Here is a 24,485-nt window from a genome sequence, read left to right on the forward strand (position 1 = left end):
AACATTCTGCAATGATCCAGTGACTTAGAATGGCTCCAGATCATAGGGTAATATTGTCATAAATAAACCCAAAACTTGGTCAACTCATCACTATGACTTTAAACAGAAGGAACCCAGAATCATCCAGATGGGTGTCAATAGAAGATCAGCTTTCATTCCTTCTCATCCTGGATTCAGCTATTTAGGGGATCAACAAGTGATTTACTTTCAAAGGCCTGTACTACAAGACAAGGTTAGCTGTCCCTGCCTGCAAAATTTACTCCATGTGGGTACGTTTCTTTTCTTTTTTGCTTCTTTAGTTTAAGTGTTTAAAGGGCCTTGAAAGGAGCATTCTGCTCCTTTGAGTAGTTTGCACAAATGTGTCCTAAGACTCAAGATGTGTCCTAAGGTTCAGACTTAGGATGCTAATGTTTCTTTCCACACGTCTAGTGTATGATCTGAAGATCTCCCTTAATGAATAAGAGACAAAAGAAACATGTAATTCTATATTGTGCCACGTTTCCAGTGGCCCATTCATTTAAATAAGTGTTGTGATTTACCCCAGCTGGCAAAGAAGTACCATGCAGCCACTCACTCATTCACCCCTCATCCTTCCCCAGTGGGATGGAGAGGAGAAACATAAAAAAAGGTAAAATCCATCTGTTGACACAAGAACAGTTTAATAACTGAAATAAAATATAATAATTATAACAATAATATAAATAATAATATCAATATTTTTTTTAATGGTGATGAAAAAGGAGGCAACAAAAAGAGCAAAATAAAACCCAAGAACGACAAGTGATGTACAATACAGTTGCTCCACTAAGTCCATTCCTGAGCAGCAAGCAGTCCTCCCAGGCAATTCCCCCAGTTTATATACTGAGCTATATGAGCTCTATGCAAAGGAATATAAAACCCTTCGGCCAGTTCAGGTCACCTGTCCTGGCAATGCTCCCTCCTGGCTTGGTGTGCAACTCCTTATTGACAGAGCATGGGAAACTGAAAGTCCTTGACTTGAAGTAAGCACTACTTAGCAACAGCTAAACATCAATGTGCTATCAACTTTATTATCATTCTAAAACAAAAAAAAAAAGACATTGTACCAGCTACTAGGAACAAAATTAACCCTATCCCAGCTGAAACCATGTAGTCAGGTTTCTGTGGACTTTTAGGTTTTGTTCCAACAAACAAGAATTCCACACACAGACTGAAAAAATCTGTTTAAGGCAACACTGAATTACAAGTACAACTGCTTTTTATTAAGATTCAGAGAAAAGTGCATTTTCTCCAGTGGCACCTCCAAGGCGGGTAGCTGGTGTGGCTGTCCCCATGGTGATGGGCACTGTGCAGGCACAGGGCACTCCCAGTCTGCTCTGTGCAGCACCTTCCAGTTCGGACTTCCCACTCTGGTGTGCCTGGTGCTGGGCTCACTGCTGACATCTGCACCAGGCACATTCAGCACAGTGCAGAATCAGGACTCATATGGAGTTAGGGGATTACCAAGGTCTGGTGCTCATCATCCCCACTGTCCTAAAAGCACAGGAATCACACTAGGTTGTTTTGGCTACATGAAAAATGCACGCTTTGAACAAGGCACTCCATTGAAAGAACAAAAAGAAAGAAAAAGAAGCCCATGAATGCTTAAAACCGAAACAAACTCAGTATAAAGCTTCAAAGTCATCACTTCATTCCAGAAACATTCCCAAACACCACCTGCAACCCCTTAACTTTAAACATTCCCTAGGAGAAGAAATCAAAAATTAAAAAATGATATTAAATTAACTTTTATTTCCTAGGACTTATTACAGGCTGGCATTTATAGATCTTTCTTACTCTGTGTATCTCAGAACATTTGACAGGAAGAGGCAGATACTAGCATTAAAGGATCCACAAACAGAGCAGTTATTAGGAATGTGGTAACAGCTCACATGCAGCCATGAATATTAGAACCATTTTTACTGAGAGAAGGAATGTTGGCTCTAACTCTGCAGTTATTCCTTACTCTTTTTGAAAGAGTGCCACAGGGATTTCTAACTTCCATCTGGACAGTTTTCCTTTAACTGTTTTTGAACACCATGTGTGAGAACACAACAGGATTGTAGACATTAGAGATGGAAAAGACCGATTAGATCATGTGGCCATCCTCCTGCCAGTCGTAGATTTTTCCCTACAGAATAGTTCCTAGCACTTTGCCCAGCACAGTTTAAAGCATATGGAGATATTTGGCTTCAACCATCTCCTTTGGAAATTATTCCACAGTGTATGAAGAATGTCGTTAGGACATTTTTCCTGGTAGACACGGCACACATTTTTCTTTCCTTAATGATTTCCAGCCTATTATTCCTGGTTATGTCCCATTGAGCTAGCCTGAATAACTCATCTTTACACCTTTGAACAAATGGAGACAGATATGTTTCTCTGCACATTGGTCACTATTTGGCCAGACTACACACAATTTTATTGCCAAAATATACAATATGCTTTAATAAAATTATTTATTCCACCCTTTTAGTCATTGTAGGATTGTTGTCTCCACCCCAGTGAACATTTTTAGATGATCTCAATAAATCTGTTTATTCCTCCTTACCTTCTGCTACCTTTTGTTTTATTTTATAGAGAATGCAAAAGACATAACAGGCTTACAGAAGAAAAACAGCCTTGCAAAGTCAGCACATAAGTAAATATACTACCCAACTCTTCTGAAACAGCAGCTGCTGCCAACATAGAGATATTTGCACAAGGTTTATACTTCCTCCCCTCCCTGTGTCAAAATATACATCTTACCAATGTGTAAGATTTTCAAGATTTTCAGTTCTTTCTTCTCTCCAACAAAAGAGATCTATTAAACTAGCTTTATTTTGACAGATAAGTATTGTTATAAAATTTAAACCATAAGTTATTAGAAATCAGAAGCTTTTTAAGCATCTCAGATTTCAAAATATTTCTTCATCCTCATTTCAGCTTCCTTAAATCAGTTCAGCCAATTCTTCCCTTTTTTGTCATCAGTTACTTTCTGCATTATTTTCTCTCATCTAAATTTCAGAAGAACTCGTAATATTTTTCACACTACCTTTAGTATTATGGTTGTACATTGTAATTTCTACTACCATCCCTAAATCACAGGCTTTGCAAAAAATGAATATGATCAAATGCATTCAGCAAAAAATGTAAGCAGAGAAATTAAGAAAGATGTCAGGAACAAAAAAAATTACACAAGGCATATGGTAACTGAGGAAGAGCAAAGCAAGTGAGGTAAAATTGTTACGCTCAGTACCAGGAACACAGAGAACATTGTGGCCATTCTGAGCACACACATTTGGGCTTTAAAAATAAAGCATAAAAACATAAATCCAGAATCTATAATGGAGCAAATACTACTATGCATTTAGATGTTTTTTCTTGCCAAGAACACCTACTACTGAGTGGGATAGGTCAGAATTATTAGTTCTAAATTCATGAACCTGCTCTATCCTTATAGTGTTTCAAGGATTCTAACAGATCCAATCACTGCATTTCCAGACCAGAAAGCCAAAACCACACCAAACCTCTATACCACTGAATTCAGGACAATCCTTATTTTATTCTTTGTGTTTATGAACAAATACACGATGTCTCAAATTAGAGATTTTGAATTAACCCACCAACTTTTCCTCTCCCATGAAGTCATAAGATTGCACTTCTCTAAAGGTGCACAAAGCTAAAGAAAAAAAGCAGACACAACTTAATGAAGACAGTTCAAGTAGCTCTACCAAGGTTCCCCAGCAAAGACAGGTTTATTAAATCAGTTTAATTCTGGCAAAGATATGATTATGCATCTTTATTACAACAGAATTTACAACCTAAGAGATGCCATGTTTGAACTACTCATTCCTATTTCCTATTTTTTAGTCTGTCTGAAGGAGTCTTTCAAATAATCTTTGCAAATATTGGTGTGCATAAAGTTTTAACTCCTCTGCTCTCCTTGGAAAAGGCACAGCACTAAGTGCCTTCAATGTTCAAGTAAAAAAAACACATAACTCGCTTCTCCTATTTTAGGAAAGTGCCCTTTCTAAGAAAAAGGAAAAAAATTCTGGTATCCTGAAATATATTGCTCTTTGAAATATAATAAATAAAATAAAATATCTCCAGAATGTTTCTAATATTTTTTTTACCTTTGCTCCATATTAAGTAGAGATCTGGCCATGCAGGTATTAAGTCTGCAATGCACCATCAAGGACTCACATTGTACTTTACGTTATCAGTGACCTGAAGTCTTAACTTGTCAGTCTTACTACTACTACTGTTTCCATCACTTTATGATCAGCTGAAGTTTATGGAGACAGTACTCTAAGATGAAACAGTTTGAAATGACAGCTGGAATAGAAACTACAACCTCTTCTAGCCACCTCCAACGCACGGTTTCTAAAAAAAAAATATCTTTTATTCTACTCTTTATTACCATTTTAGCATGACTACAGTTCTCTATATGACAGCTGTTATTAACAATTAGCAGTCTGACTTTTTAACTGACTACTCTCTTGTCTAAAGGATACAGTGAGGAGGAAGATCTAAAGTTTCATTATCAGATCTTAAAGAACCAGACTTACAAAAGAGTTGAAAATCTTTTTTCATACCTCCAAAACCAGAAAAACAAATCAAGTTGTCACATCTTTTTGTGACGTTCCAGTAGAATGCACTACAATGTACTTTGAGCAGATACAGAGCTGATAAAATTTTAATAGCCAGTGGAAGGAGAAAGAAGTTGAAAAGGTTGTATCTGAACACTAACAATGCTTACAACATAGAAAGAATTACATTAGAAATTAAAAAAAAAATCAGCCAATATACTTTAGGAAATTAGTATCTTGTATACTGAGTTAAAGAGAGAACTATTACAGCAGTCAGTGAAGCCACTAGTGAAATTAGCGCTGGATTATGAGGTGAGAACCTGTATCACACTTCTACTGAAATCAGTGGGAGGACAAATTTGACACAATTCTTGAAGGCTAAATTTAGATCCTGTACTTAGCCAGTAGAATCTTGTGCCAATAGGAGTCAGTTTTAAATATGCTTCTGAGATAATGTGTGCCTTAAAATACTTTTATACATACCAAGATGAAGAACCCAAACTTTGCAAAGAGATAATTTTCCTGTCTAGATTAAAACAAACAAACAAACAAACAAACAAACAAACATGGATTTTGAAGATGTTTCCCCGTTTCTCCCATGCTCACAAAGAGGTCACAAACCACGGCAGCACTGGGAACCATGACAGAACTTTCTCATGTGGACCTGCAAGAGATCCTAATCCTAGGCTAAAGCGATTGCTATCTCTAGACAGCATTAGCAGCATAATCTGCATGCAACCATGGGAATGAGAAGTATTTTCTGAAGTCACTTAATAAAAAATAATACTATAGTGACTTGGTTCATCAACTTCTACTTAATGGGTCCTGACTGTAAGCTGCAAGTAAATGCTGTAGGCCAATCATATGAAGAAGACAGCACTAAGCTGTAGGCCAATCATATGAAGAAGACAGCATTAAGATGGCATGAAGGCCCATCTGAAAAAAGATCAAGAGAAAGAATCTTTTGGGGGCAAGACTGCAAACAAGCCACTAAAATCTGGCCCTAATGTTATGCCCAAAGATTATTCATTTGCAATGTCAGAACATGATTAAAATCACTGCTCTCTCTCCCTAGAGTTTATAGACCAAGAAATTTTCAAAATATTATTCAGTTTGTGAATTTGTTCACAGTGAATGAATGTTAACATCAGGCAACACCCAAATACCTAAAAACACAAGTGGAGTTGTCTGCCAATAACAGCTAGTAAACAGACAGCTCTAAAGAGGACAGTTCAGGCATGCTGCTTTCTCTTCCTCCTCCCTATGTCCCACAAACACTCTCCTTGAAATTCCTGCCAACTCTATTGCATTGCACAGCAACAGCATAATGCCTGCCAATTTCTAGAGAGCCGAGCATACTTCTCCATTTAGTGTTTTGTCTCAAGGCCAACAATGCAGTCAGGACATATAAAAATACCCCAAAGACTTGATGCGTTAGGTACTGAAAGATGGAAATAACAAAGCATAGCATTAAAGGTTTTTTCCAACAGACCTAACTTCTCCACATTTCTAGCAAGTGCCCACTTTAAACATGATTTGTACAGAGCACTCCTTGGGCTTCACAAATATATTAAGGACTAGAAGGTCAAGTCTATTCTTTCCCCCTTATACAGGATATCCCTCAATCTGTAACTGACACTAGTCACCATTCAGATAAACCACCAACACCAAAAAAGCCATCTGTATTCACACCAGTCAGCTATACGTTATCACATTAACTCTGTCTTGGCCTTACCATCTTGTCAAGGAACAAAACCCCCTAAACAACTAAAGTTGCTTCGAATCAAACTTTTCCTTTTCTTCTTTGTAGTTATAGTCAGACTTACACCAAAAACTTAAAGATAAAAATAAATTATAAACATTTCTAAAAGGTAAATAATTTCTTCTGGAAAATAACACACTTGGCAGAAAGGGAATGAAGAAAACAACATAGAAGTAGGTCAGAATTGCCCAACTGATAAGCAAAAGTCCATGCTGTGTTTGAAAAGAAGGATCAGAGAGATACATAATCTGCCCACAATACAATTTTTCTGTGGTTTTTCTTCCCAGGTTGATTAGCTATCTAGCTTTATAAAAGAGAACTAACATTCTGGCTGGGAAGCAAGAATCTTGTCTTCTCCATTATATTCTTCAATATCACCTACCTGGATCTGCCTACTTTCTGTTCACAATAGAATTTGGATGAAAATTTTGGCTTCTAGTATGTAGTCAAATCTTGCCTTAGCTCCCAGTTGAAAATTAAACAGATTGTTAGTTTTTGCTCATCACTGACATTCATCAGGAAAATAAAGAATTCTTAAAATGCCAGTTACCTTAATTTTTAGATGAGACTGTAAAAACCTTAAGATTGTCACACAAAAAATGAGGTTTCCTCACCTTCTAATTCCAGGTATGTTGAAGAAGAATTCAACAATAGAAAGGACTAGTTATGGTTTTGTTTTCAAAATATTAATTTTATGTTTCTGCTCTCCTCTGCCCACAATTTGAGATGTCTTTCCTGCTCTGTATTATTTCTTACAAGAGACTAAATACTCAGAGATCAATAGTTAGCAACTTTTAAGAATAGACAATTATCGCCCACATATGTCAGTTGTTATAAAACCAGACAAATCTCTGTTTTCTTTTGACAAAGACATCTTATATTCCTCACTTCATTCTTCTTTTAATTAAAAAGAAGATAATGAAACGAGGAATATAAGATGAAACAGCAACAGAACTGCTTAATGACAACCAGTTTTTCCCTAACAGGAAGAAATAGATGGAGGGTAAAGAAATGTCAGCAACTGCATAAAAATGCAACTTTATGAAAGAAGTTAAATTAAAAGGACCACTGTACCATACCCAAGAAAGCTGTTTCTCCAAGTGTAACACAAAAGTGTACTCCTAAATCCTAAAAATACTCCTATGATACATATCTGTAATGCAATTAAACAACAACAACAAAACAGAATTCTGTACATATAGCAAAGAAAAGCAACTTATAGCAACAAGGGTACAAACTGCTGACTGAAACTGCAAAGAAAGAGACAACTTGTCCAATATAAGGTAAACTTCTGATGAAGACTTACCTCCAGAAACAGGGGCATCCATGAAAACTGCTCCTGTGTTTTCAGCAGCTTTGGCTAATTCTTTTGAAACTGCTGGATCTATAGTGCTGGAATCTATTAGCAATGAGCCTTTCTTCACTTTCCTAAAATAAAGATTTATTATTATAATTATCATTATTATTTTCAGAAGATATTTGCAACTATTACCATGGCACTGGCTTCCATCAGCATGACAAATGTGCAGACATTTTTGCTACACTAGTAAACGTAAAGTTTTAAACCTTATTGAGCAAGATCTGCTCAGTATGTATACTGCAGTTTTGAACCACTCAAAGCCCAACAAAAGCTGAACACAAAAAAGGATATTCTTCTAAACACTATTAAACAAAATTACACAAAAAGCTTGCACTAAGAAAATCTTCCATTACACAAGTTGAGCAGTATATAATATAGAGATCACCTAAGATGCATTCTAAGCAACTGCTGATACAGCCTAAAGTTTAATATATAACAATAAAATGTTCTTTTTATATATACAGTATCCTAACTTCTTATGTCAGAATGGTCTGATTGCATTATTTTAATCATTCTACAATTTTTTCTACATAAAGACCATAACTAAAACCACAAAAGCCCACTGAACATTTGAAGTGAAGTATGGAGAAAAATGTTTTCCCATTGATAGCCAATACATTTAGGCAGATCTGTATTTCAAACTGTAGGCCACAAAAAGCTCTTTATTTGATTAAAAAACACAATAAAATTTTTGAAATTTAAAAAATGTTAACTTTTTTAATGCCCTCCACAACAAAGAAGTTGATTTTTATTCCTCTTTCCATTGAACTGCACCATGATTTCAAGTCCACCTGACCAGCAATCACCATGAAATCAAACACCAGAATTTTTTAGTCATAAAAACGTGGCCCATTTAAAGCTACTCGTGACAGATAAAGACATCCACCGCACCTTGCATGCTGCTGGCAGTACAGTGGATTTCACTTAATTGAATTACCCAGATTGCTGGAAATAGCCTCTCAACGTATACATACATTGTGACCCCACTGGAACTCCAGAGTGAAACAGTTCCACATACACAAAACTCATCCCTTGGGCTGCTACAGTTAGTTTGGACACATGCAAACAAAAACCAGCGCAGCAGATAAGGTACTATGTCATCTCCCCTTTATGTTCAGAAGAAGGCACAGTGGCACAGGCTCCTTGGTAACACAGTGGGATGACGAACTCAACCTTTAAACACTTCACGTTATTGATGTTTTCTTCTATAAAGCTTTAAAAGCTTCAGAAAATTATGAAAATCAAACCAGTCAGCAAGGACCAGGTCATTCAGAGCCACAATTATTCACTACTGCCAAATCACACTTTCTTCTCTTAATACAGAGGCTGAGAAACTGCAGCAGCATAGGGCTGCTTTCCACATACTGTTTCCTGCTGGATTTCCCACATCTATGTACTCAAGAGATTAACTGGCTGTACTGTATCAGTACATACTGCCAATCATTCTTCAAACCACTGCCATCATGGGCAGTTCTCCCACAGCTGTTCCCTGAGCTTTGTGGGGCTGATCCAATTACCCATCTTCCCTGAAGAGTCTAAGTTTAGATCTCCTCACTCCTACCTTATGAGAAATTAAACTACAGACAACAAGGGAGAGAATCAACTATTATTCTTATACAGCAAGAACAACAGAAATCCCGCTTTTCTACTTCCATTCTCATCACTGCATCTTAATATTGTACAATCAATACCTAAAAAGGCATCATCATTTTTTGATAATCTACTGTACTTTTGTCTTCTGTATGTTTTTTTTTCCTTTACCTTATTAACCTGGATAGCTGTTAAGAGCCTACATGATCCTCAGAGGTATCCAGTAGACTTAGTCAGCCTGCCAGGAGCAGTGCACTTGTAGCCAGAACAGATTTTTGAATTGTATTTATTTTTTGATTTGGCAAGTTCAAAAACTCTGAGCACTAGAATTCTGCAGACTGTGGATTTAAGGCTCAGTGGAAATCCCTCCACAAAAGTTAAAAAACACTGTTTCACATTAAACAAAATCTTACGATATTTTTTGGGTAATAAACAGATAACAAGAGTAGAAATCAAGAAAGTCTTGTCAGCTATTCTATGTAAATACACTTTAACAACATAAGACACAATGGTTTCTCTTCAGAACATCTAATTTATAGGATTTCAAGGTAAAGAAAATAGTATTTGAGCAAATAATTGTTGCCAGCAAATATTCTAGTTGTACTTGAGTGTAGTACATTACATTATGGCAAAAGAACCATGCAACTGAAAAGGCAGATAATAGTTAAGTTGCCTGAAATGCACAAAAATTATTATTCTACTCAAAATTAAATAAAGACTTTAGCCAAAAGCCATTCAAAAGCAGCACTGCATGAGAGAACTTATATAATTAGAAATATCAATAGTGACAGAACAGAGAACATTGAATTAAGTGCCCTGAAGGCACAGGAAGAGTTACAACAACAGCAATCATCAGACAAACCTTGAGTACAAGTGGAAATTCTCCAAACTACAAAAAAGTCTTACTTTAGAATGCCATTTCTTCCTGTGTAAACTTCTTTTGCATGGGGACTAGAAGGCAGCATGGTAATAATTCTGTCTGCTCTTTCTGCTACGTCTGCTGGGGATTCTGTTACCTTTTAAAGAAAAAAAAGCCAAACAATATAAGCTTACACACTTCCTGAAAAAGAGATGTCAGACATGTTTGATGAATTTGGTTTTAGTATTCACTGGTCACAACTAAGCTATTAAAAAAAAATTAAAACACAAGAAAAACTGCTCTCCTAATGAACATATTGATTCTTTGGATCCAGCAACTGAAAAATCAAAACAATGAAAAGGATCTCCTATCATGGAAGTTCCTCCACAACATCTGCTAAAGGGAATATGCTTTCATCCCATCAACCTATTCATAAATCTTCAATTCACTACAGACCCTGAATCTATAGAAAATATTATAGAAACTGTTTCTAAGGAGGCACAATACGAAAGGATTACAAAAAATCTCACTTTTTCCTTGTCTTATATACAGCATTAAAAGAGAAAAAGACTGAGGAAAAAAGAAAAAAACTTACTCGATGCACGTCTGAGCCTCACCTTAAAAGGAATCAGATAAACTAACTGATGTTTCTCAAAATATTATAACTGGCATTTTTAAAATGGAAAATTATCAGCTCAAGCATCCTTCACGAAAAAGATCTGACCAATTTTCGACATATATTATTAGGTATTAGTTGTTAAATAATCATACCTAACTTGAAAGGTATATTACCATTCTGAAGTCACTTTCAGAGGCAGGCAGTATAGTATTTAAGATACATACACAACAAATGAAATTTTGACAGCTAAGTTGTGAGTTTCACTTGGAAGGCATTTACCAGTAAGATTTCTGTCCAGTACTGGTCTGAATTAATAAATTTCTTTAAAATTGCATTGTTAACACATTAATAGCCCAGGGAAAATAGCAACAAACATACAGTTCATTATTTTATCTTTAGCCCACAAGGATCTAATCTAATTTCAGTCATTTGTAATTAATGCTGAATTACACCTTGAAGGACTTCTGGGATCAGCATAAGAAACTTCTTGATTTTTATTTGACTTCTGAACAAAAGAAGGGAAGACTGTACATAGTCAGTGAACAAGGCTCTTGGGGGAAAAACACCAAGAAACTGGCATGGATGGGACCGAGAAACAGGCAGATTTTGTTTCGAAAGAGTAAGTTAATACTGCACAAAACGCCGGGCATACCACACAGTTACAAAAGGAAACATGCTATAGTTTAAAGAACAAAGGTTAGCGGGAATAAATGAGGCAATTATAAGCAGCAAACCTTCTATATCTGATTAGCTGATTTCATGACTTGCCTCTCTGGAGATGAGAGAACCTATCTCTTTAAAGAGAAGCATGGCACCTTTGTCTTTAGTTCTATGTATCTCTGGTTTGGCTCAGTCTCAATGTGTATTATTAGAGGTGGAGAGAGGAAATATGAAATTTGAACCTGAATCTATATGTGTCTTCTTCTTTGAAACTATGATCTCCAGTATTCTTAGATGTTTGGAGGGTATCAGCTGAAGACTCAGTGGCCCATTTGCATTTTTCAACCAGAAGTTGAAAAATATACTACATTGGGCACACAAATGAAACAGTACATCAGCCTCAAATTTCTACTTGGCTACATAGATAGCAGATAGCTGGGTTTTTGTTACAGTTTTAAATAATTCTTAAGTAAAACAGGTACAAAGAAGACATAGTACAGTAGTCATCTAAACAGGAATTCATTTATTCCATTCACGTCTTTCAAAATAGTAAGATGCCTTTTACATGAAGAAAGTTAGATTAAAAAGGTGCACAGACTGGGACAGTACTTCTACAACTATACAAAGGAAAAACCTTCTGCTACCTTGAAGTAAGTAGCAAAACAAAGTGGGAATTAAAAGTGGGAATATACAACTCTTGGCCTTTTGGTACTGTTAACAAATATGAATAATATTGCCTGAAAAAATATACCTAGCTGTTCAGTAAACAGCATATAAAACTTCTATTTTATTTTATTTGGGACTTTTCAGAAACAAAGCTGAATGATTTGAAAGCTATTACGAAACATTGAGCATTTGAAATCATTAAGAATATGTGCATAACTTTAAAAAACAGACCAAACACTAATTGTTGATTATCAACATAGACTATACTAGCTCAGAGTAGCAGCCCACCAAGGCCTGTACATGTTCTGATACTTGTTTAGTTTAAGCAAACTTTTGCAGTATGTAACTGGATAGGAGAGATTTTTCTATTGGTACTGCCCTTAGATGCATTTGCTTGTATTTGTTCCAAACTGCTTCCCTATTTTGTTTTACTTATATTTACAAGAAGTCAATTAATTATTATTTGCCTGAAATGGCATTCTTACTGTAAACTAAAGAAAGCTCTATTTTTATGATGCTTTATGCATCAGGTGACTCCAGTAACATTCTCAATGTTCTAAATCTGTGATGGGATTTAGATACAAAGACCTGTAAGCTGAAGTGTGACACGCAGTTACTCCATTTGTGAGCCTTCCAACTTTCTCCAAGTTCCACCCCAAGTGGTTCCATATGCTCATGCTCAGCCAGTTTTCCTCTTATTATTCACCTTTAGCAGGTGGGTGGCCACTTTCTGACATGTACCATATCCCAGTTGTTTACTTCATTGGCTGAAGAAAGCGGAGTAGGAGATTGTGCAGATTTATGATCAGGCATCCTGCATCCACCATATACCTTGGTAGCAGCACTGGCCTTAAAAGAATGGACATTTGACTAAGTTTACTGTCTCTTGGGGTCATTTCACTTCTGTAACACTCCTGATGGTTTTACCCTTACAGCCAGACCAAAGAGAAAGCAGCCCTTAGAGCCCAATGTTCCTTCTACAGCAGTTTCTACAAGGCCCCATGGACCCACAAGTTTTCAATTCCTGAAAAAAGTGCTGGAGTAGGATTTACACCTAAAGATCAAGAAGAGGAAGTTATGTTCACATATTTTCTTTAAATGTGTTTTATTTGTATTTAAGCCTAGCCATGTATTCTCTCAGCGATTTATGATCTTAAAACATACCTTGGACTTTATTTTTAAAGGCATTACAGTTCACCTGTATTATCACATGTCACATCTTGCTGTGAATGCCAAGGATTCTATTACAAAGGCAAAAAGCTATCAACATGGGCAGCCACAGAAAAGAGATTCCACTGCAGAACATGAATTAAAAATACAACCAACAGCTCAAAACAATCTCTTCCATTTGCCCAGTCTTACTCAAGACACGTCTGGTTCATGCCTGAGGGTCTTGGCTGCTTTAACAAAATAGGAACAGGAGCTAGGAAGAGAGGTGAAAAGCTTACTTTCCCACTTAAGGCCAAGATTCTGGAATGATTCAAGGCGAGCTGCAATTAATTACTAACAGCTGTGTGGTATCATTTTATCTTTTAGGAATCTCGATCTTACCTCATTATTTAAAACAGTTGCAATTAGTTTCAACAGTTTAGACCTTCAAGGAACACAGTTCCTCTGTCTAGACCTACCTACAATTTCCTTGCCACTGCTGCAAAATTCCCGTCTATCCTCTGCATTGTTACATGACAGGTTTATTCTTGCACTGCACTCCTTTTTTCTGTGTTTTAAGCACGTATCCATTTGCCCACAACTGTCTAAATTGTGACAGCTTTGAAGTATGTCAAAACCATTTAAATGTGTTACAGACACATAGAAATGACACAACCATCTGAGAGAATGGGGCTCTGAGGGTATTAACAGATTAAGAAAAGTAATAGGACTGGCTGGAACAGGGCCAAGATTTTGCAGGGTATATTGCAGGAAGGTAAAGCTCCCTAATATAATCAATTTCCTTCCCTCCTTTTTCCTTTTCATTCCTTCCTCTTCTCTCAGCATATCCTTCCTCACCTCCAAGAGAATAAGCACTTAAATAATTAGATTTTTCCCCTGCCCCTAAGGACTACACCTTGAAGCAGCAGGAAAGCTCATATGTCCCTATAACCCTTACAGCTATGCCAGCAGGAATTTTTAACTAGGGTCATTTAACCTGAAAAGGTCAAAGCAAGAATCAGATGAAAAGCAGCCCACTAGCCATCTAGACCTGGGGGAGAAGGAAGCAGGAGAAAGCAGGAGGTGATAGAACAGGCCATCAACCTACTCTCATAAAAAGTGGGGGGAAAAAAGACAGCTAGAGAAGTCTGACAAGGTAGCAATTCCAGCTAACAGCAGGAAAATTACTTGGCATAGAATCATATCTTTCCTCTACCTGAAACCTCACAGATTCAGATTGTATTTATTGTGCTGTTTCAGTTCTGATTGCGATCTTAACCAAGAAAAAAACCCAGATTATTTAGTTGCATTGCGTGCAAGAACCATTCAACATACACAGCTATTGCTGAAATAAAGAAGTTTATTACTATACCTGAGCACCCAAGTCTTGAAATTCTTTGCAAGCTTCTGGGAAGACATCATACACAATAACTGGATATCCATGTTTTACCAGGTTTTTTGCCATTGGATTTCCCATGTTACCCAGCCCAATGAATCCAACCGGGGTTTTGGAAGCCATAGTCCTAGAACACACTGATTTCAAAACAATAAACATCAATATTTTTGTATTAAGGATTGACATACAACAATGACATACTAAAAGCTACCACATAATCTGTTTTCAATTATTTTAACATTTTTACACTTAAAAACAGAGCAAAGTGAATCCTATTTTACATAATTTAAACTTTAAATTATAGCATACATTGGGCCACAAATACCATCCCACGATGATTTTTCTCCGTATCAAAGAAAATTATTGTAATTAGGAAAATGTGGGCATTTCAAAAAATATAGTACGTAAAGCTAAGATCTGAGAAGAGCTCAAAAGCAGACTTAAAATATGCAGGATTGTCTGTGTTTTATTATGTGTCTAAATTCTAAACTGGATATGCAAAGACCAATTTTATATATATTTTACAGACTCTTTATTTGCAACTTTGCTTGCAGCCATGGGATGCAGCACGTGTTCCCTAGGAACAGAGAGAGGCTGCCACTTTACTTCATGCAGCCCCTCACAGATTCTCTGATCCTGCAATCAGCTACAAGCCACTAACCTAAAGATTAAAATCTCCATAGCAAATCATGGCAAATCCTTTAAGCCATACAACCAGAGTTTAAATACTGAAAATTAGAATAAAATATAGTATTAAAAAAATTACAAAAATCTTTACAGGAATAACCTCTGTATTCTATTTACTGTACTACCAAGACAGAACTATAAAGTCTAACCTACAACCTGTGGAAAACACTACAGTTCCAGTCAGTTACCTCTTCCCAGAAGTTAGTGAGCATCAAATTCTGGATAGGAGCAGCATTGCAGGCATTCATCTACTGCAATCACTGTCTCATCGCTCTAAACACTCCAAATCCAAAGGGAACACAATTTGATAGTGACTAGAGTTCTTTGCCAATTACATAAAATATTTTCTCCTTTACAACAAAGGAAAAAGTTATGCAGAATAAACACTAAAGTATGTGTCAACTAAGCAGACAGAAACAAAGCTAACTACAGAAATACTCTAGCTCTAAAGTGCACATACAGAAAATGTGCCTAAGCTGGATCGAGACTCTAAGAGGTCTCAATGCTTAGCAAAGAATCCTCTCTAGGCCAATAACACTTGATTAATCATTTTAAAGTCTTTCTGACTTTAAGCTCCTTCTTAGCCAGCAATGGTCATGCTCTTTCATCTGCAGCACTGTTTTGGAAGTGCCACATTTAATAAATCAGGTTTGTTGAGAGAACTTTGGTCTGAGACAGTTTCCACAGATGCCTGCAGCAATTACATAGCTAGAGAAGTAGCACAATTTCAAATAAATCTGCACTGGGAAAATGCTTAGTGAAAATTGAGATAAGTCTGGAAAAGAGCCCATTGCTTTTTTAAGAAGTGCTACATGTCAAAACCAGGGAACAAATGAACAAAGAGCCTAAACCAGCATCATCAGCCATAACAATCATCTTAGAGTCTTCTTCTCATTGTTTCTATGAGTCAATCTTCCCCAGTCCTTCGTTTGCACTAATCTAAAATTGTTCCTTTAGCTAGATCAAAGCTTCCCACTTCCTGAAGAGCTTCAAGCCCTGGTTTTAAGCATCTTTCTTTCTCTAGCCCTTAATACCAGTAGATCTTATTTACCTTGACTTCAGTAAAGCTTTCACAACAGCCTCCTCTTGTATCCCAGTAGCCAAATGAAGAAAGCATGGACTGGATGGGACTGCAAAACTGCCTGAAGAAAGAAATACTGTCTAGAGTGTTGGGCTCAAATAACAGTGATCAGTAGTTCAACGACTAGCAACAGTCTAGTTACACATGATGTTCCTCACGGGTCAATACTGAAACTGTTTAAAAGTTTCATCAAAGACTGATTATTAAAAATAAGCACCCCCAGCAACATCATGTGTGACACCAAACTGGGGGGACTGTCTGAAAAATGGCAGGGCAAGGCTACTATTCAGAAGGACTGGAGAAATAGGCCTCAAGTAGTTCAACAAAGACAAATTTATGTCCTGTACTTGGGGCAGAGGATGTCATTACAGGCTGCTGGATGGCTAGACAGCTGGCAGCTCTGCAGACCCTGTGGATTTCCATCAACAGGAGGTTGAGCATGAGTCAGCAGTGCATCCTTGCAGCAAAAGGTTAATGACATTCTGCACTGCATTAGCAAGAGCAGATGCAGGAGGTCAAAAAAACAGTCATTCTTCTATACAACAAATACACAAGAGATGTGATCAAACTGCAGCCAGCCCAGCAAACACCAAGTAAAAATAAATATGACCAAGGAGCAGGAGAACATGGCCTATGAGCAGAGGCTAAGAGAACTGTCTTTGCTGAGCTTGGGAGAAGCAAAGGCTGCGGTCTTCTACTACCTATGAAGTGGGAGGAAAGAAGAGTTACAGAGCAAATGAAGCTGAACTCTTCACAGATGTACACTCCAATGCGACATGGGGCAATGGCCAAAAGCTGCAGGAAGGAAAACTCTGGCTGGAAATAAGAAAAGCATCCCTGATGTGGAAAAAAGGTTCTGCACTGTAAGAGGCAATGCACAGAAGCTGTGGAACCTCCATCCTCCTAGCAACCTTAGAACACTATGAGCAACCTAAGCTAGCTTTAAAGATTTAAGGTTTTTGGAAGCCTTGCTTCCAAACCTCTTTTTTCTTTGTTTCTGTGAATTCCAAGTAACATTATCAGAAGAATAATTCTGACTACAATACCTACACTCATTCTTGCAGACTCTTCACTTTTATCCCAATCTCTTCTTTTCTCACACTATCTCACGGACATCTAACCACCACCTCAAACTCAGCATCTTCAGAAAACTTTCTTGATACCTTTTTCTGCTATCAGCGCTGACACCAGCAGTGATGCCTGTCACTCATAACAGCCTAAAAGATCCGTCCATGATCTGCTTAAATCTCACTGATTCATCCATCACATCTGAGATCTCAGCTACTTCAGAACCTGGTCACCTGCCTCAACAGACATAATTTTGCCTCGATCTTCATGTTGGGAATTGAGAAGGACATTTTGCCCATGCTACTTTCACTCCTTCTCTGCAACTTGCCTGCTTTTTCTTTACAATGTTACATAAGACTGCTTTGCTTTGATGACTTTTCAGGACTGTCATCACATCTTAATATTAAGACTTCAGCTGGTAATTAGACTGCAGTGACATGCCTATTGCCAACATGCACTTACATTGTGCCTCTAAGGCAGCTCTTCACAAGGTAAATATCCATGAAATGAACACATTCTTCTAATATAAGGCCTCCCTTAAAAATTTTCATTTTGCAGTATCCCCAAAAAGGCATGGCAAAAGTTAGGCTGTGATACAAGACAACTTGCTGACCAGTACTATTAAGTTTTGTGTCATTGTATTCTATTATTTCTCCTTTTGTCTCTCTATTGATTTTTTTTTTGTCTCAGTTTATGAATCAGAGACCACTTTCTGTTATGTGCTAAAACATATTCAAATCCATGGGAATTGGGACTGTTGGAGAAGCAGTTCAAATCCTGAGTCAGTTTCTGACTTTATTTTGGCTTAACTTTTCATAGCCCAGTGCTACATAAGACACTTCAAAATTAAATAATTTGATTAACCATTTTAAGAAAATGGTTAATCAAATTAAGAAAATGGTTAATCAAATTTAAGAAAAATCTTCAGACCTCCAGGCACTCAAACAGAGGAAAACTGGTTTAGAAGACTGATTACATTAGTTCACAGATCTAACAGAGATGATTTCAATTAAATTTGAACCAACTACATTTAGATGCATGGCATATTTTAAATGACTACTTAAGACAGTTGGGATTTGCCAAAAAGAGGATGTTTTAAAAGACAAGAATATTCATGTTTTCCCATTAGATGAACCTCCACAGGTGACTTCACAAAATGTGATGTCCAGCTCATATATGTTGACACTTTTTAGCATCTGATATGTAGCACAAACCCAGTTTTGAAATAATTGTAATTCAAACATCTAAGGACTGATATTCTGAAAACCACATCATGTATGCTAACTAATCCCATCAATTGTATAAGCATTTGCTGAAACTGTCCCTGTGGTATTCAGCCCATTTTACTTTGACCATAAAATCCACAGTAACCTGCTGCAATCACATGGCTGGAAAAATGCCCAGTCTACACTTAACTTCTAAGAGAGGTCAGAACATCAGAAGAGAAGCAACAGAATCTACTTTTAAAATAATCACTGATACCATGTGCAACTAATTCTCCTTCCCTGGGAACAGAACCAGCAATACAGATTAATCTGTAAATCAAGCTAATTGTGAGCAAAACCAGCTACAGCTATACCAACTCCAAAGAATTTGGGCTTTTCCCAGATGATTCTTCATTATTCTCTTCAGAGAATATGTGCTTGCAGATCTCATGCCTATGAAAACTCAATTGATGAGGAGACCCAATTATGACACTCTCACCAAATTTAGGGCTTATAGTCAATAAGAAAAAATACAGATTTTTTGCTTTGAAAAGTCAACCTACAATAGAAAGACTTTACCTTATCTGCAGTTTCACAAGAATTTTATCTTAAAACCAATCTAATTTAAAAAATCAGCAAGAGTTTATGAATCTCTTGAACGTCTCTTCTTGAACAAAATGCAACTATTAGAAGAGTAACTTTAGAAATGCACAGATTGCAATCCTGTCTTTAGAATATCGAGCCTGTCAATGACCTAAAATTTGTCTTTTCAAACCTTATATAAAGATACTGAAAGCAGTTTTCGACCTGAACAATGACAAGTTTAGATCCTTTCAGATGTTTACATTTCATTTTACCCTATCTCCCAAAGTAACGAGTCTTACAGTTTCAAGAATGAATTCCAGTTCCAGTGCTGCCCTGATTTCACTGCACATACTTGACTGCACAGACACTATAATATGCAGAACTGAGGACATCTCTTTGTAATCAAACAAAAAGGGACTAATAGCTGGGTAGAACCACAGACAGCAGACCTGGAAAAAATCCAATGTGCTTGTACTCTAACTGGCCAAGAACAAGACTGAGAAACAAGTAATTCCCAAAATATAATTTCAACTATATTACATAATTCTTGGCTTTACAAAACTTATATTGAACCATATTCACCAAATGGCACAAGGATGAGAGTCCACACAGCCCCATCCCATAAGAGATTCCTAATCAGAGTGGCTGTAGTTCATATTAATATCTTGATCTCTCTGGATCAGTGAATATTAATGATCTTGATCTCTCTGGATCCTCTTTTTCAATATGTGAGATTTAACAGAATCATGGGAAGATGCTCAGAGTAAGCTCAGCTACTGAAGCTGCTGGTTTTGCTTGGGGCTTCATGAGAAAATACACATGAAGTCATTTGACAAGGAGAAGGAAACACAATGACAATTCAATATGAGCCACTACATGAAAGACTGTCCCACTGATTTAGCATCTGAAGTTCAGGTACAAGCACAACAGAAGACATCACCCCTTTTCTCCTTCCTGCTTTGAAAGAAAGGATCAGAGTGAACTTCTGTGTTTTGTGGACTTTGGTATGTAATTTATAAAACCCCTACTGAAACTAGATCCTGGGAGGGACCTAGATGAAGAAATATAGAAGTTAGAGAGGCCAAAGGTACAAAGGTAGAATCCTTCTGTTCCTAGAAGTTTTGCCAATGGAATTTAAGTTGCCCCATGGTCACTGACTTTCAAAGGTTATGCAATGATTTGGAGAAGTGCACTCTGACAAAATAATAATTTAGGACAACTACAATACTCTAAATTTGGCCAGCTTTACATTGAAAACATCCCACTTGCTTTTTCTTGCCTCTGTAAAGGTCTACTGATCAAAACCAGAGATGCTATCTTGTAACACTCAGAGTCTTCTTATACATCATTTTTCTTATCTGTACCTATACCTCATTAAATGTTTGCCAATACCTTACACAGAAAATCATATAGTAAGTACTTTTCATCTAAAAAGAATATCAAGTGTACACTTGATTCCTTAACTAAGTAATGTGCTGGACTTCTGAGCAGCAGATCTTCTGTCATAATCCTTGCTTATTAATCAAAGCTTCTCTGCACCAGAGCATAGAGTCATTCAACAGTTCAAGCAGAGCTCCTGCATCAGAAAAAGCACTGTTAAACCAGCAAAAGTACTATTTAATTATTAAGTGAACAGGTCCCCTCCCCTCCAACAAAACTACTTGTAAGGACATTTTTGTTCTCTAGCAGTCTTCTTTGATGAACAGCTCCCTCAGCTGATGAATCTCCATTCACCAGAAAATCTTCTTTTCTCAGTCACCATAATTCATTAACCTCCTCTTCCCTCTTCCCCAGAAGTCCTCAGGAAGGACTTCTCCATATCCATCAAAAATATATCTTTAAGTAAGGTCATATAAACCCTCTCTATGAAGCACCTTTGTCAGTGCCTGCCAGCTGCAGAACAGTCTCTGTCCAGCTGACTAACACACAAACATACACATCCAAGAAGCTCCTCCAACATCTGCCCTCAGCTCTTTATTTTCCTCCTAGACAATTTAACAATCTCTAGCATAAACATACAGAAAAACCAAACCATCATGGTCTGCACCAGCTGCAAAGAGCAACTGACCAAGCAACCAAGGAGCATTCAGTAAGAGAAGGAAGACAGCCTGCTTGCTAGCCAAGCTGTGGTGTTGGACAGCTCTCAGAGCTGGCACAATTCCTTCACCAGGATGGCTTTTCACTCAGGACAGATGATGAAATCACTACTCAAACCCCAACTGTCAGACTAAAGAAAAGAATGGCAAACTTCGTAAATGCACTGGAGATGGGGAAGCCAGGACATATAACTAAGCAATTGAGCTTAGCACTTAAGAAGGTTTAATGCTTAGACCTTCATCCCATAAGCATTTCTCAGAGTCAAGAGTACTTTCAGCACAGTCACTACTGACTAAGTCAGAGCTTAAATGCTGTGGGTGAAATTCTGTTCTATGGAAGTTTTTTGGGAGAGTCACAATTTCTCCTTAGACTTAGTTACAGTTTTTTTTCTCAAGTCTTCAGGTAAAGACAAACTGTATTTTTCAACTTTAAGGGACAATGTTGGTTTGCTTTTCACACCTATGCTCACCACAAGAAACAAGATCCTCACCATCTGCCCTACATAAAACAAGATCATTTGGAAATTGACCATGACAGTGGATTTCAAAGCTCTTACAGAAATACCTGACAGTTCGCATGCACAGAAAGTTCATAAATCCTTGAAAGCTACTGCTTTCAATTGTGGTATCACAAAAGGTACTAAACAACATAAAAAAGTCCCCTGTATTTAACTTTACTAGCATGAGACCAACATGCCTGCTGTACCTGAGCTATTACTTATCACAACATCAGAACCATAGCTACCAAAAAAAAAAAAAAAGCATCACTGGAAAAGAGACAGTGGAGCAAAAAGAGCACTGCAAGATAATGTCAAAATTGTCAGACCTTTTTCATTCATTAGTTTAAGGGAGGCTTAAAGGGGAGTTACAAAGTTTTTAAAGTTATCTACTTACAAGAAATTTAGTAATTCCTGAAACACTTACTTAAGTGTCAAGATTTTAGAACCATGTACTATTTAAAAGAATCTATTTCTTCTACTTTGCTAGTTAAAAACCTTCACCTATGTGTTGGGAGCCTAACCACAGAGTGACATACACGACCACAGACTGCCATCAAAATGACACTGAAAGGACTACTGAAGGTTTATTTTTAATAATTTACTTCAGCAATTAAATTACTTAGGAACAGCTGTGTGATTTTTCAGGACTCTGGAAAGGGAAAATGTCTAGGTCCAGTTCTACAAATACATTCTTTGCTTGCACCAACAGGATATCTGCAGTGCTTGCTCCTTCCACTGCCCATGAACCAACCACAGGTGAGCACCAGCGCCTGCAGAGCCGACACAGGAGGAAGTGCCGCTGGATCTGCCTTCGGTTTAAAGAAAATAATCGCATGCAGTGACCGAGAGAGCTGAACAGCCCAAACCTAGGTAACAGGTACCGCAGACATGTCACCGCTGCCACAGGAGGCTTTTGCGGGCTCTGATGATTTCCAGGCACGCTATTTTAAGCAAATGAGTGAAAACATTTATTAAGCCAAGCCGCTCCGAAGCTTCGGTGGAGCCCCGAATAAGGCGGCAGCGGCAGCGCGCCGTGCCAGCCGTGCCAGCCCGGGTTCCGTCACCGGGGATGCCGCACAGGGAGCCGGCCCCGGAGCGGTACCGGGCTCGGAGGGCCCGCGGCCGCCAAGGGCAGCGCGGCAGCTGCGCGCCCCGGGAGAGGCCCGGCCTTTCCCCACCCGGCCGGCAGAGCGGGGCCACCGGAGCCGAGGGAAGGGGTAGGTCCTTACCCATCACCCGCCGATGCCAGCGCCACCAGCCCGCAGGTCCCCTGCGCACCACCGCTGCGGCCATGCTGCGCCCCCGTGCCGAGTGACCTCCGGCCCGCCACCGCCCGCCGCCACCGCCCGCGCGCCGCGAGCGGCAGCCGCCTCAGCCAACCACGAACGGCGCTCGGCGGGGCGCAGCCAATGGGAGTGCGCAGCGTCCTCCCTGCGGGCGGCCGGCCCCGCTCACCGCCCCGTGACGGATGGGGCCGGATTGCGGGGCGGGGCGGGGGCCGGGCCGGCGCTGGAGCACCTCATTGGGGCGGTGGGACATTGTATCCCGCTGCCCGCGGCGCCCGGGAAGGCGTTCCTTTCCAGCTCCGCTTGCCTGTGCCTGCCCGCTACCGCTTCGTCTTCTTGCTTTGCTGCTGGGGGAGGAGGCTTGGCCGAAACGGCAGAGGAACGGAGCGCCGGCGTTTTGGCGGAGGCAGCTTGTGTGCGAGACGAGGCCCTCGGGGCGACGGAAAAAGCCGCCTTGCACTGTTTTGCCGAGTCAAGTGGCAAATAAGAGTTGGCGCTCATTGAGGGTTGGAATTAGATGATCTTCAAGGTCCCCTTCCAACCCAAACCATTCTGTGATTCTGTGACTGGCTTCATCGTTGTGTGGGCTTCATCCCGGCTGGGCGCCAAGCGCTCCCCAAGCCGCTCCATCGCTGCCCCTCCTCAGCTGGACACCGGGGAGAAAATACAACGAGAGGCTCCCGGGTCGAGATAAGGATGAGGAGAGAGCACTCACCAGTAACTGTCTTGGGCCAAACAGGCTCAATTTGGGGAAATTAATTTAATTTGTTAGCAATGTCATTAAAGTAGGATAATGAGAAATAAAAACCAAGACTTAAAACACTTTGTCCCCACTCCTTCCTCCCTCCTGGGCTCAACTTCACTCCCGATTTTTCTACCTCCTCCTCCTTCAGTGGGGAACAGAGTGTGCAATCGCTTCATCCCACGTTATCTCTGCCGCTTCTGCCTCCGCCGGGGGAGAACTCACACTCTTCCCTTGCTGCAGTGTGGGCTTCCTCCCATGGGAGACATATCTCCCTGGTCTTCTCCAGGATGAGTCCTTCCCCTGGGCTGCAGATCTTCACAAACTGCTCCAATGTAGGATCCCATCCATGGGGTGCAGCCCCTCGGGAACAGACTGTTCCAGCGTGGGTCTCCCTGAGAGGTCACAGATGCTGCCCCCAAACCCACTCCAGCCCAGGCTTCCTGGTGGATGTGCACAGAGGCCTTTGGGAAGTGTCCTCTGGGCACATCCACCCACTCCAGTGTGGGGTCCTCCATGAGCTGCAGGTGGATCTTTTCTCCACTGTGGGCCTCCATGGGCTGCAGGGGGACAGCTTGTCCCACC

The 24,485-nt window shown here is 39.1% G+C and overlaps 1 protein-coding gene across 2 annotated transcripts in view; it reads right to left on the reverse strand.

The window, feature by feature from the left end:
• HIBADH (3-hydroxyisobutyrate dehydrogenase) overlaps window positions 1-23,217 on the reverse strand; it is an 85,949-nt gene extending 62,732 nt beyond the window's left edge. Inside the window, exons 1-5 of one of the 2 annotated variants that reach the window (XM_030967945.1) lie at window positions 23,102-23,165; window positions 16,389-16,479; window positions 14,627-14,787; window positions 10,208-10,317; window positions 7,658-7,779 (exon numbers count right to left, since the gene is read on the reverse strand). In XM_030967945.1, the coding sequence (XP_030823805.1) occupies window positions 7,658-7,779; window positions 10,208-10,317; window positions 14,627-14,773 (379 nt within the window). In that variant the 5' untranslated portion in view covers window positions 14,774-14,787; window positions 16,389-16,479; window positions 23,102-23,165. Of the gene's footprint in view, window positions 1-7,657; window positions 7,780-10,207; window positions 10,318-14,626; window positions 14,788-16,388; window positions 16,480-23,101 lie in introns of both variants that reach the window. The other variant, XM_030967936.1, reaches the window with a different exon arrangement.
• Between the last annotated feature and the right edge of the window lie 1,268 nt (window positions 23,218-24,485).

Source organism: Camarhynchus parvulus, chromosome 2, assembly GCF_901933205.1.
Source record: "Camarhynchus parvulus chromosome 2, STF_HiC, whole genome shotgun sequence".
In the NCBI taxonomy this organism is placed as follows: Eukaryota; Metazoa; Chordata; class Aves; order Passeriformes; family Thraupidae; genus Camarhynchus; species Camarhynchus parvulus.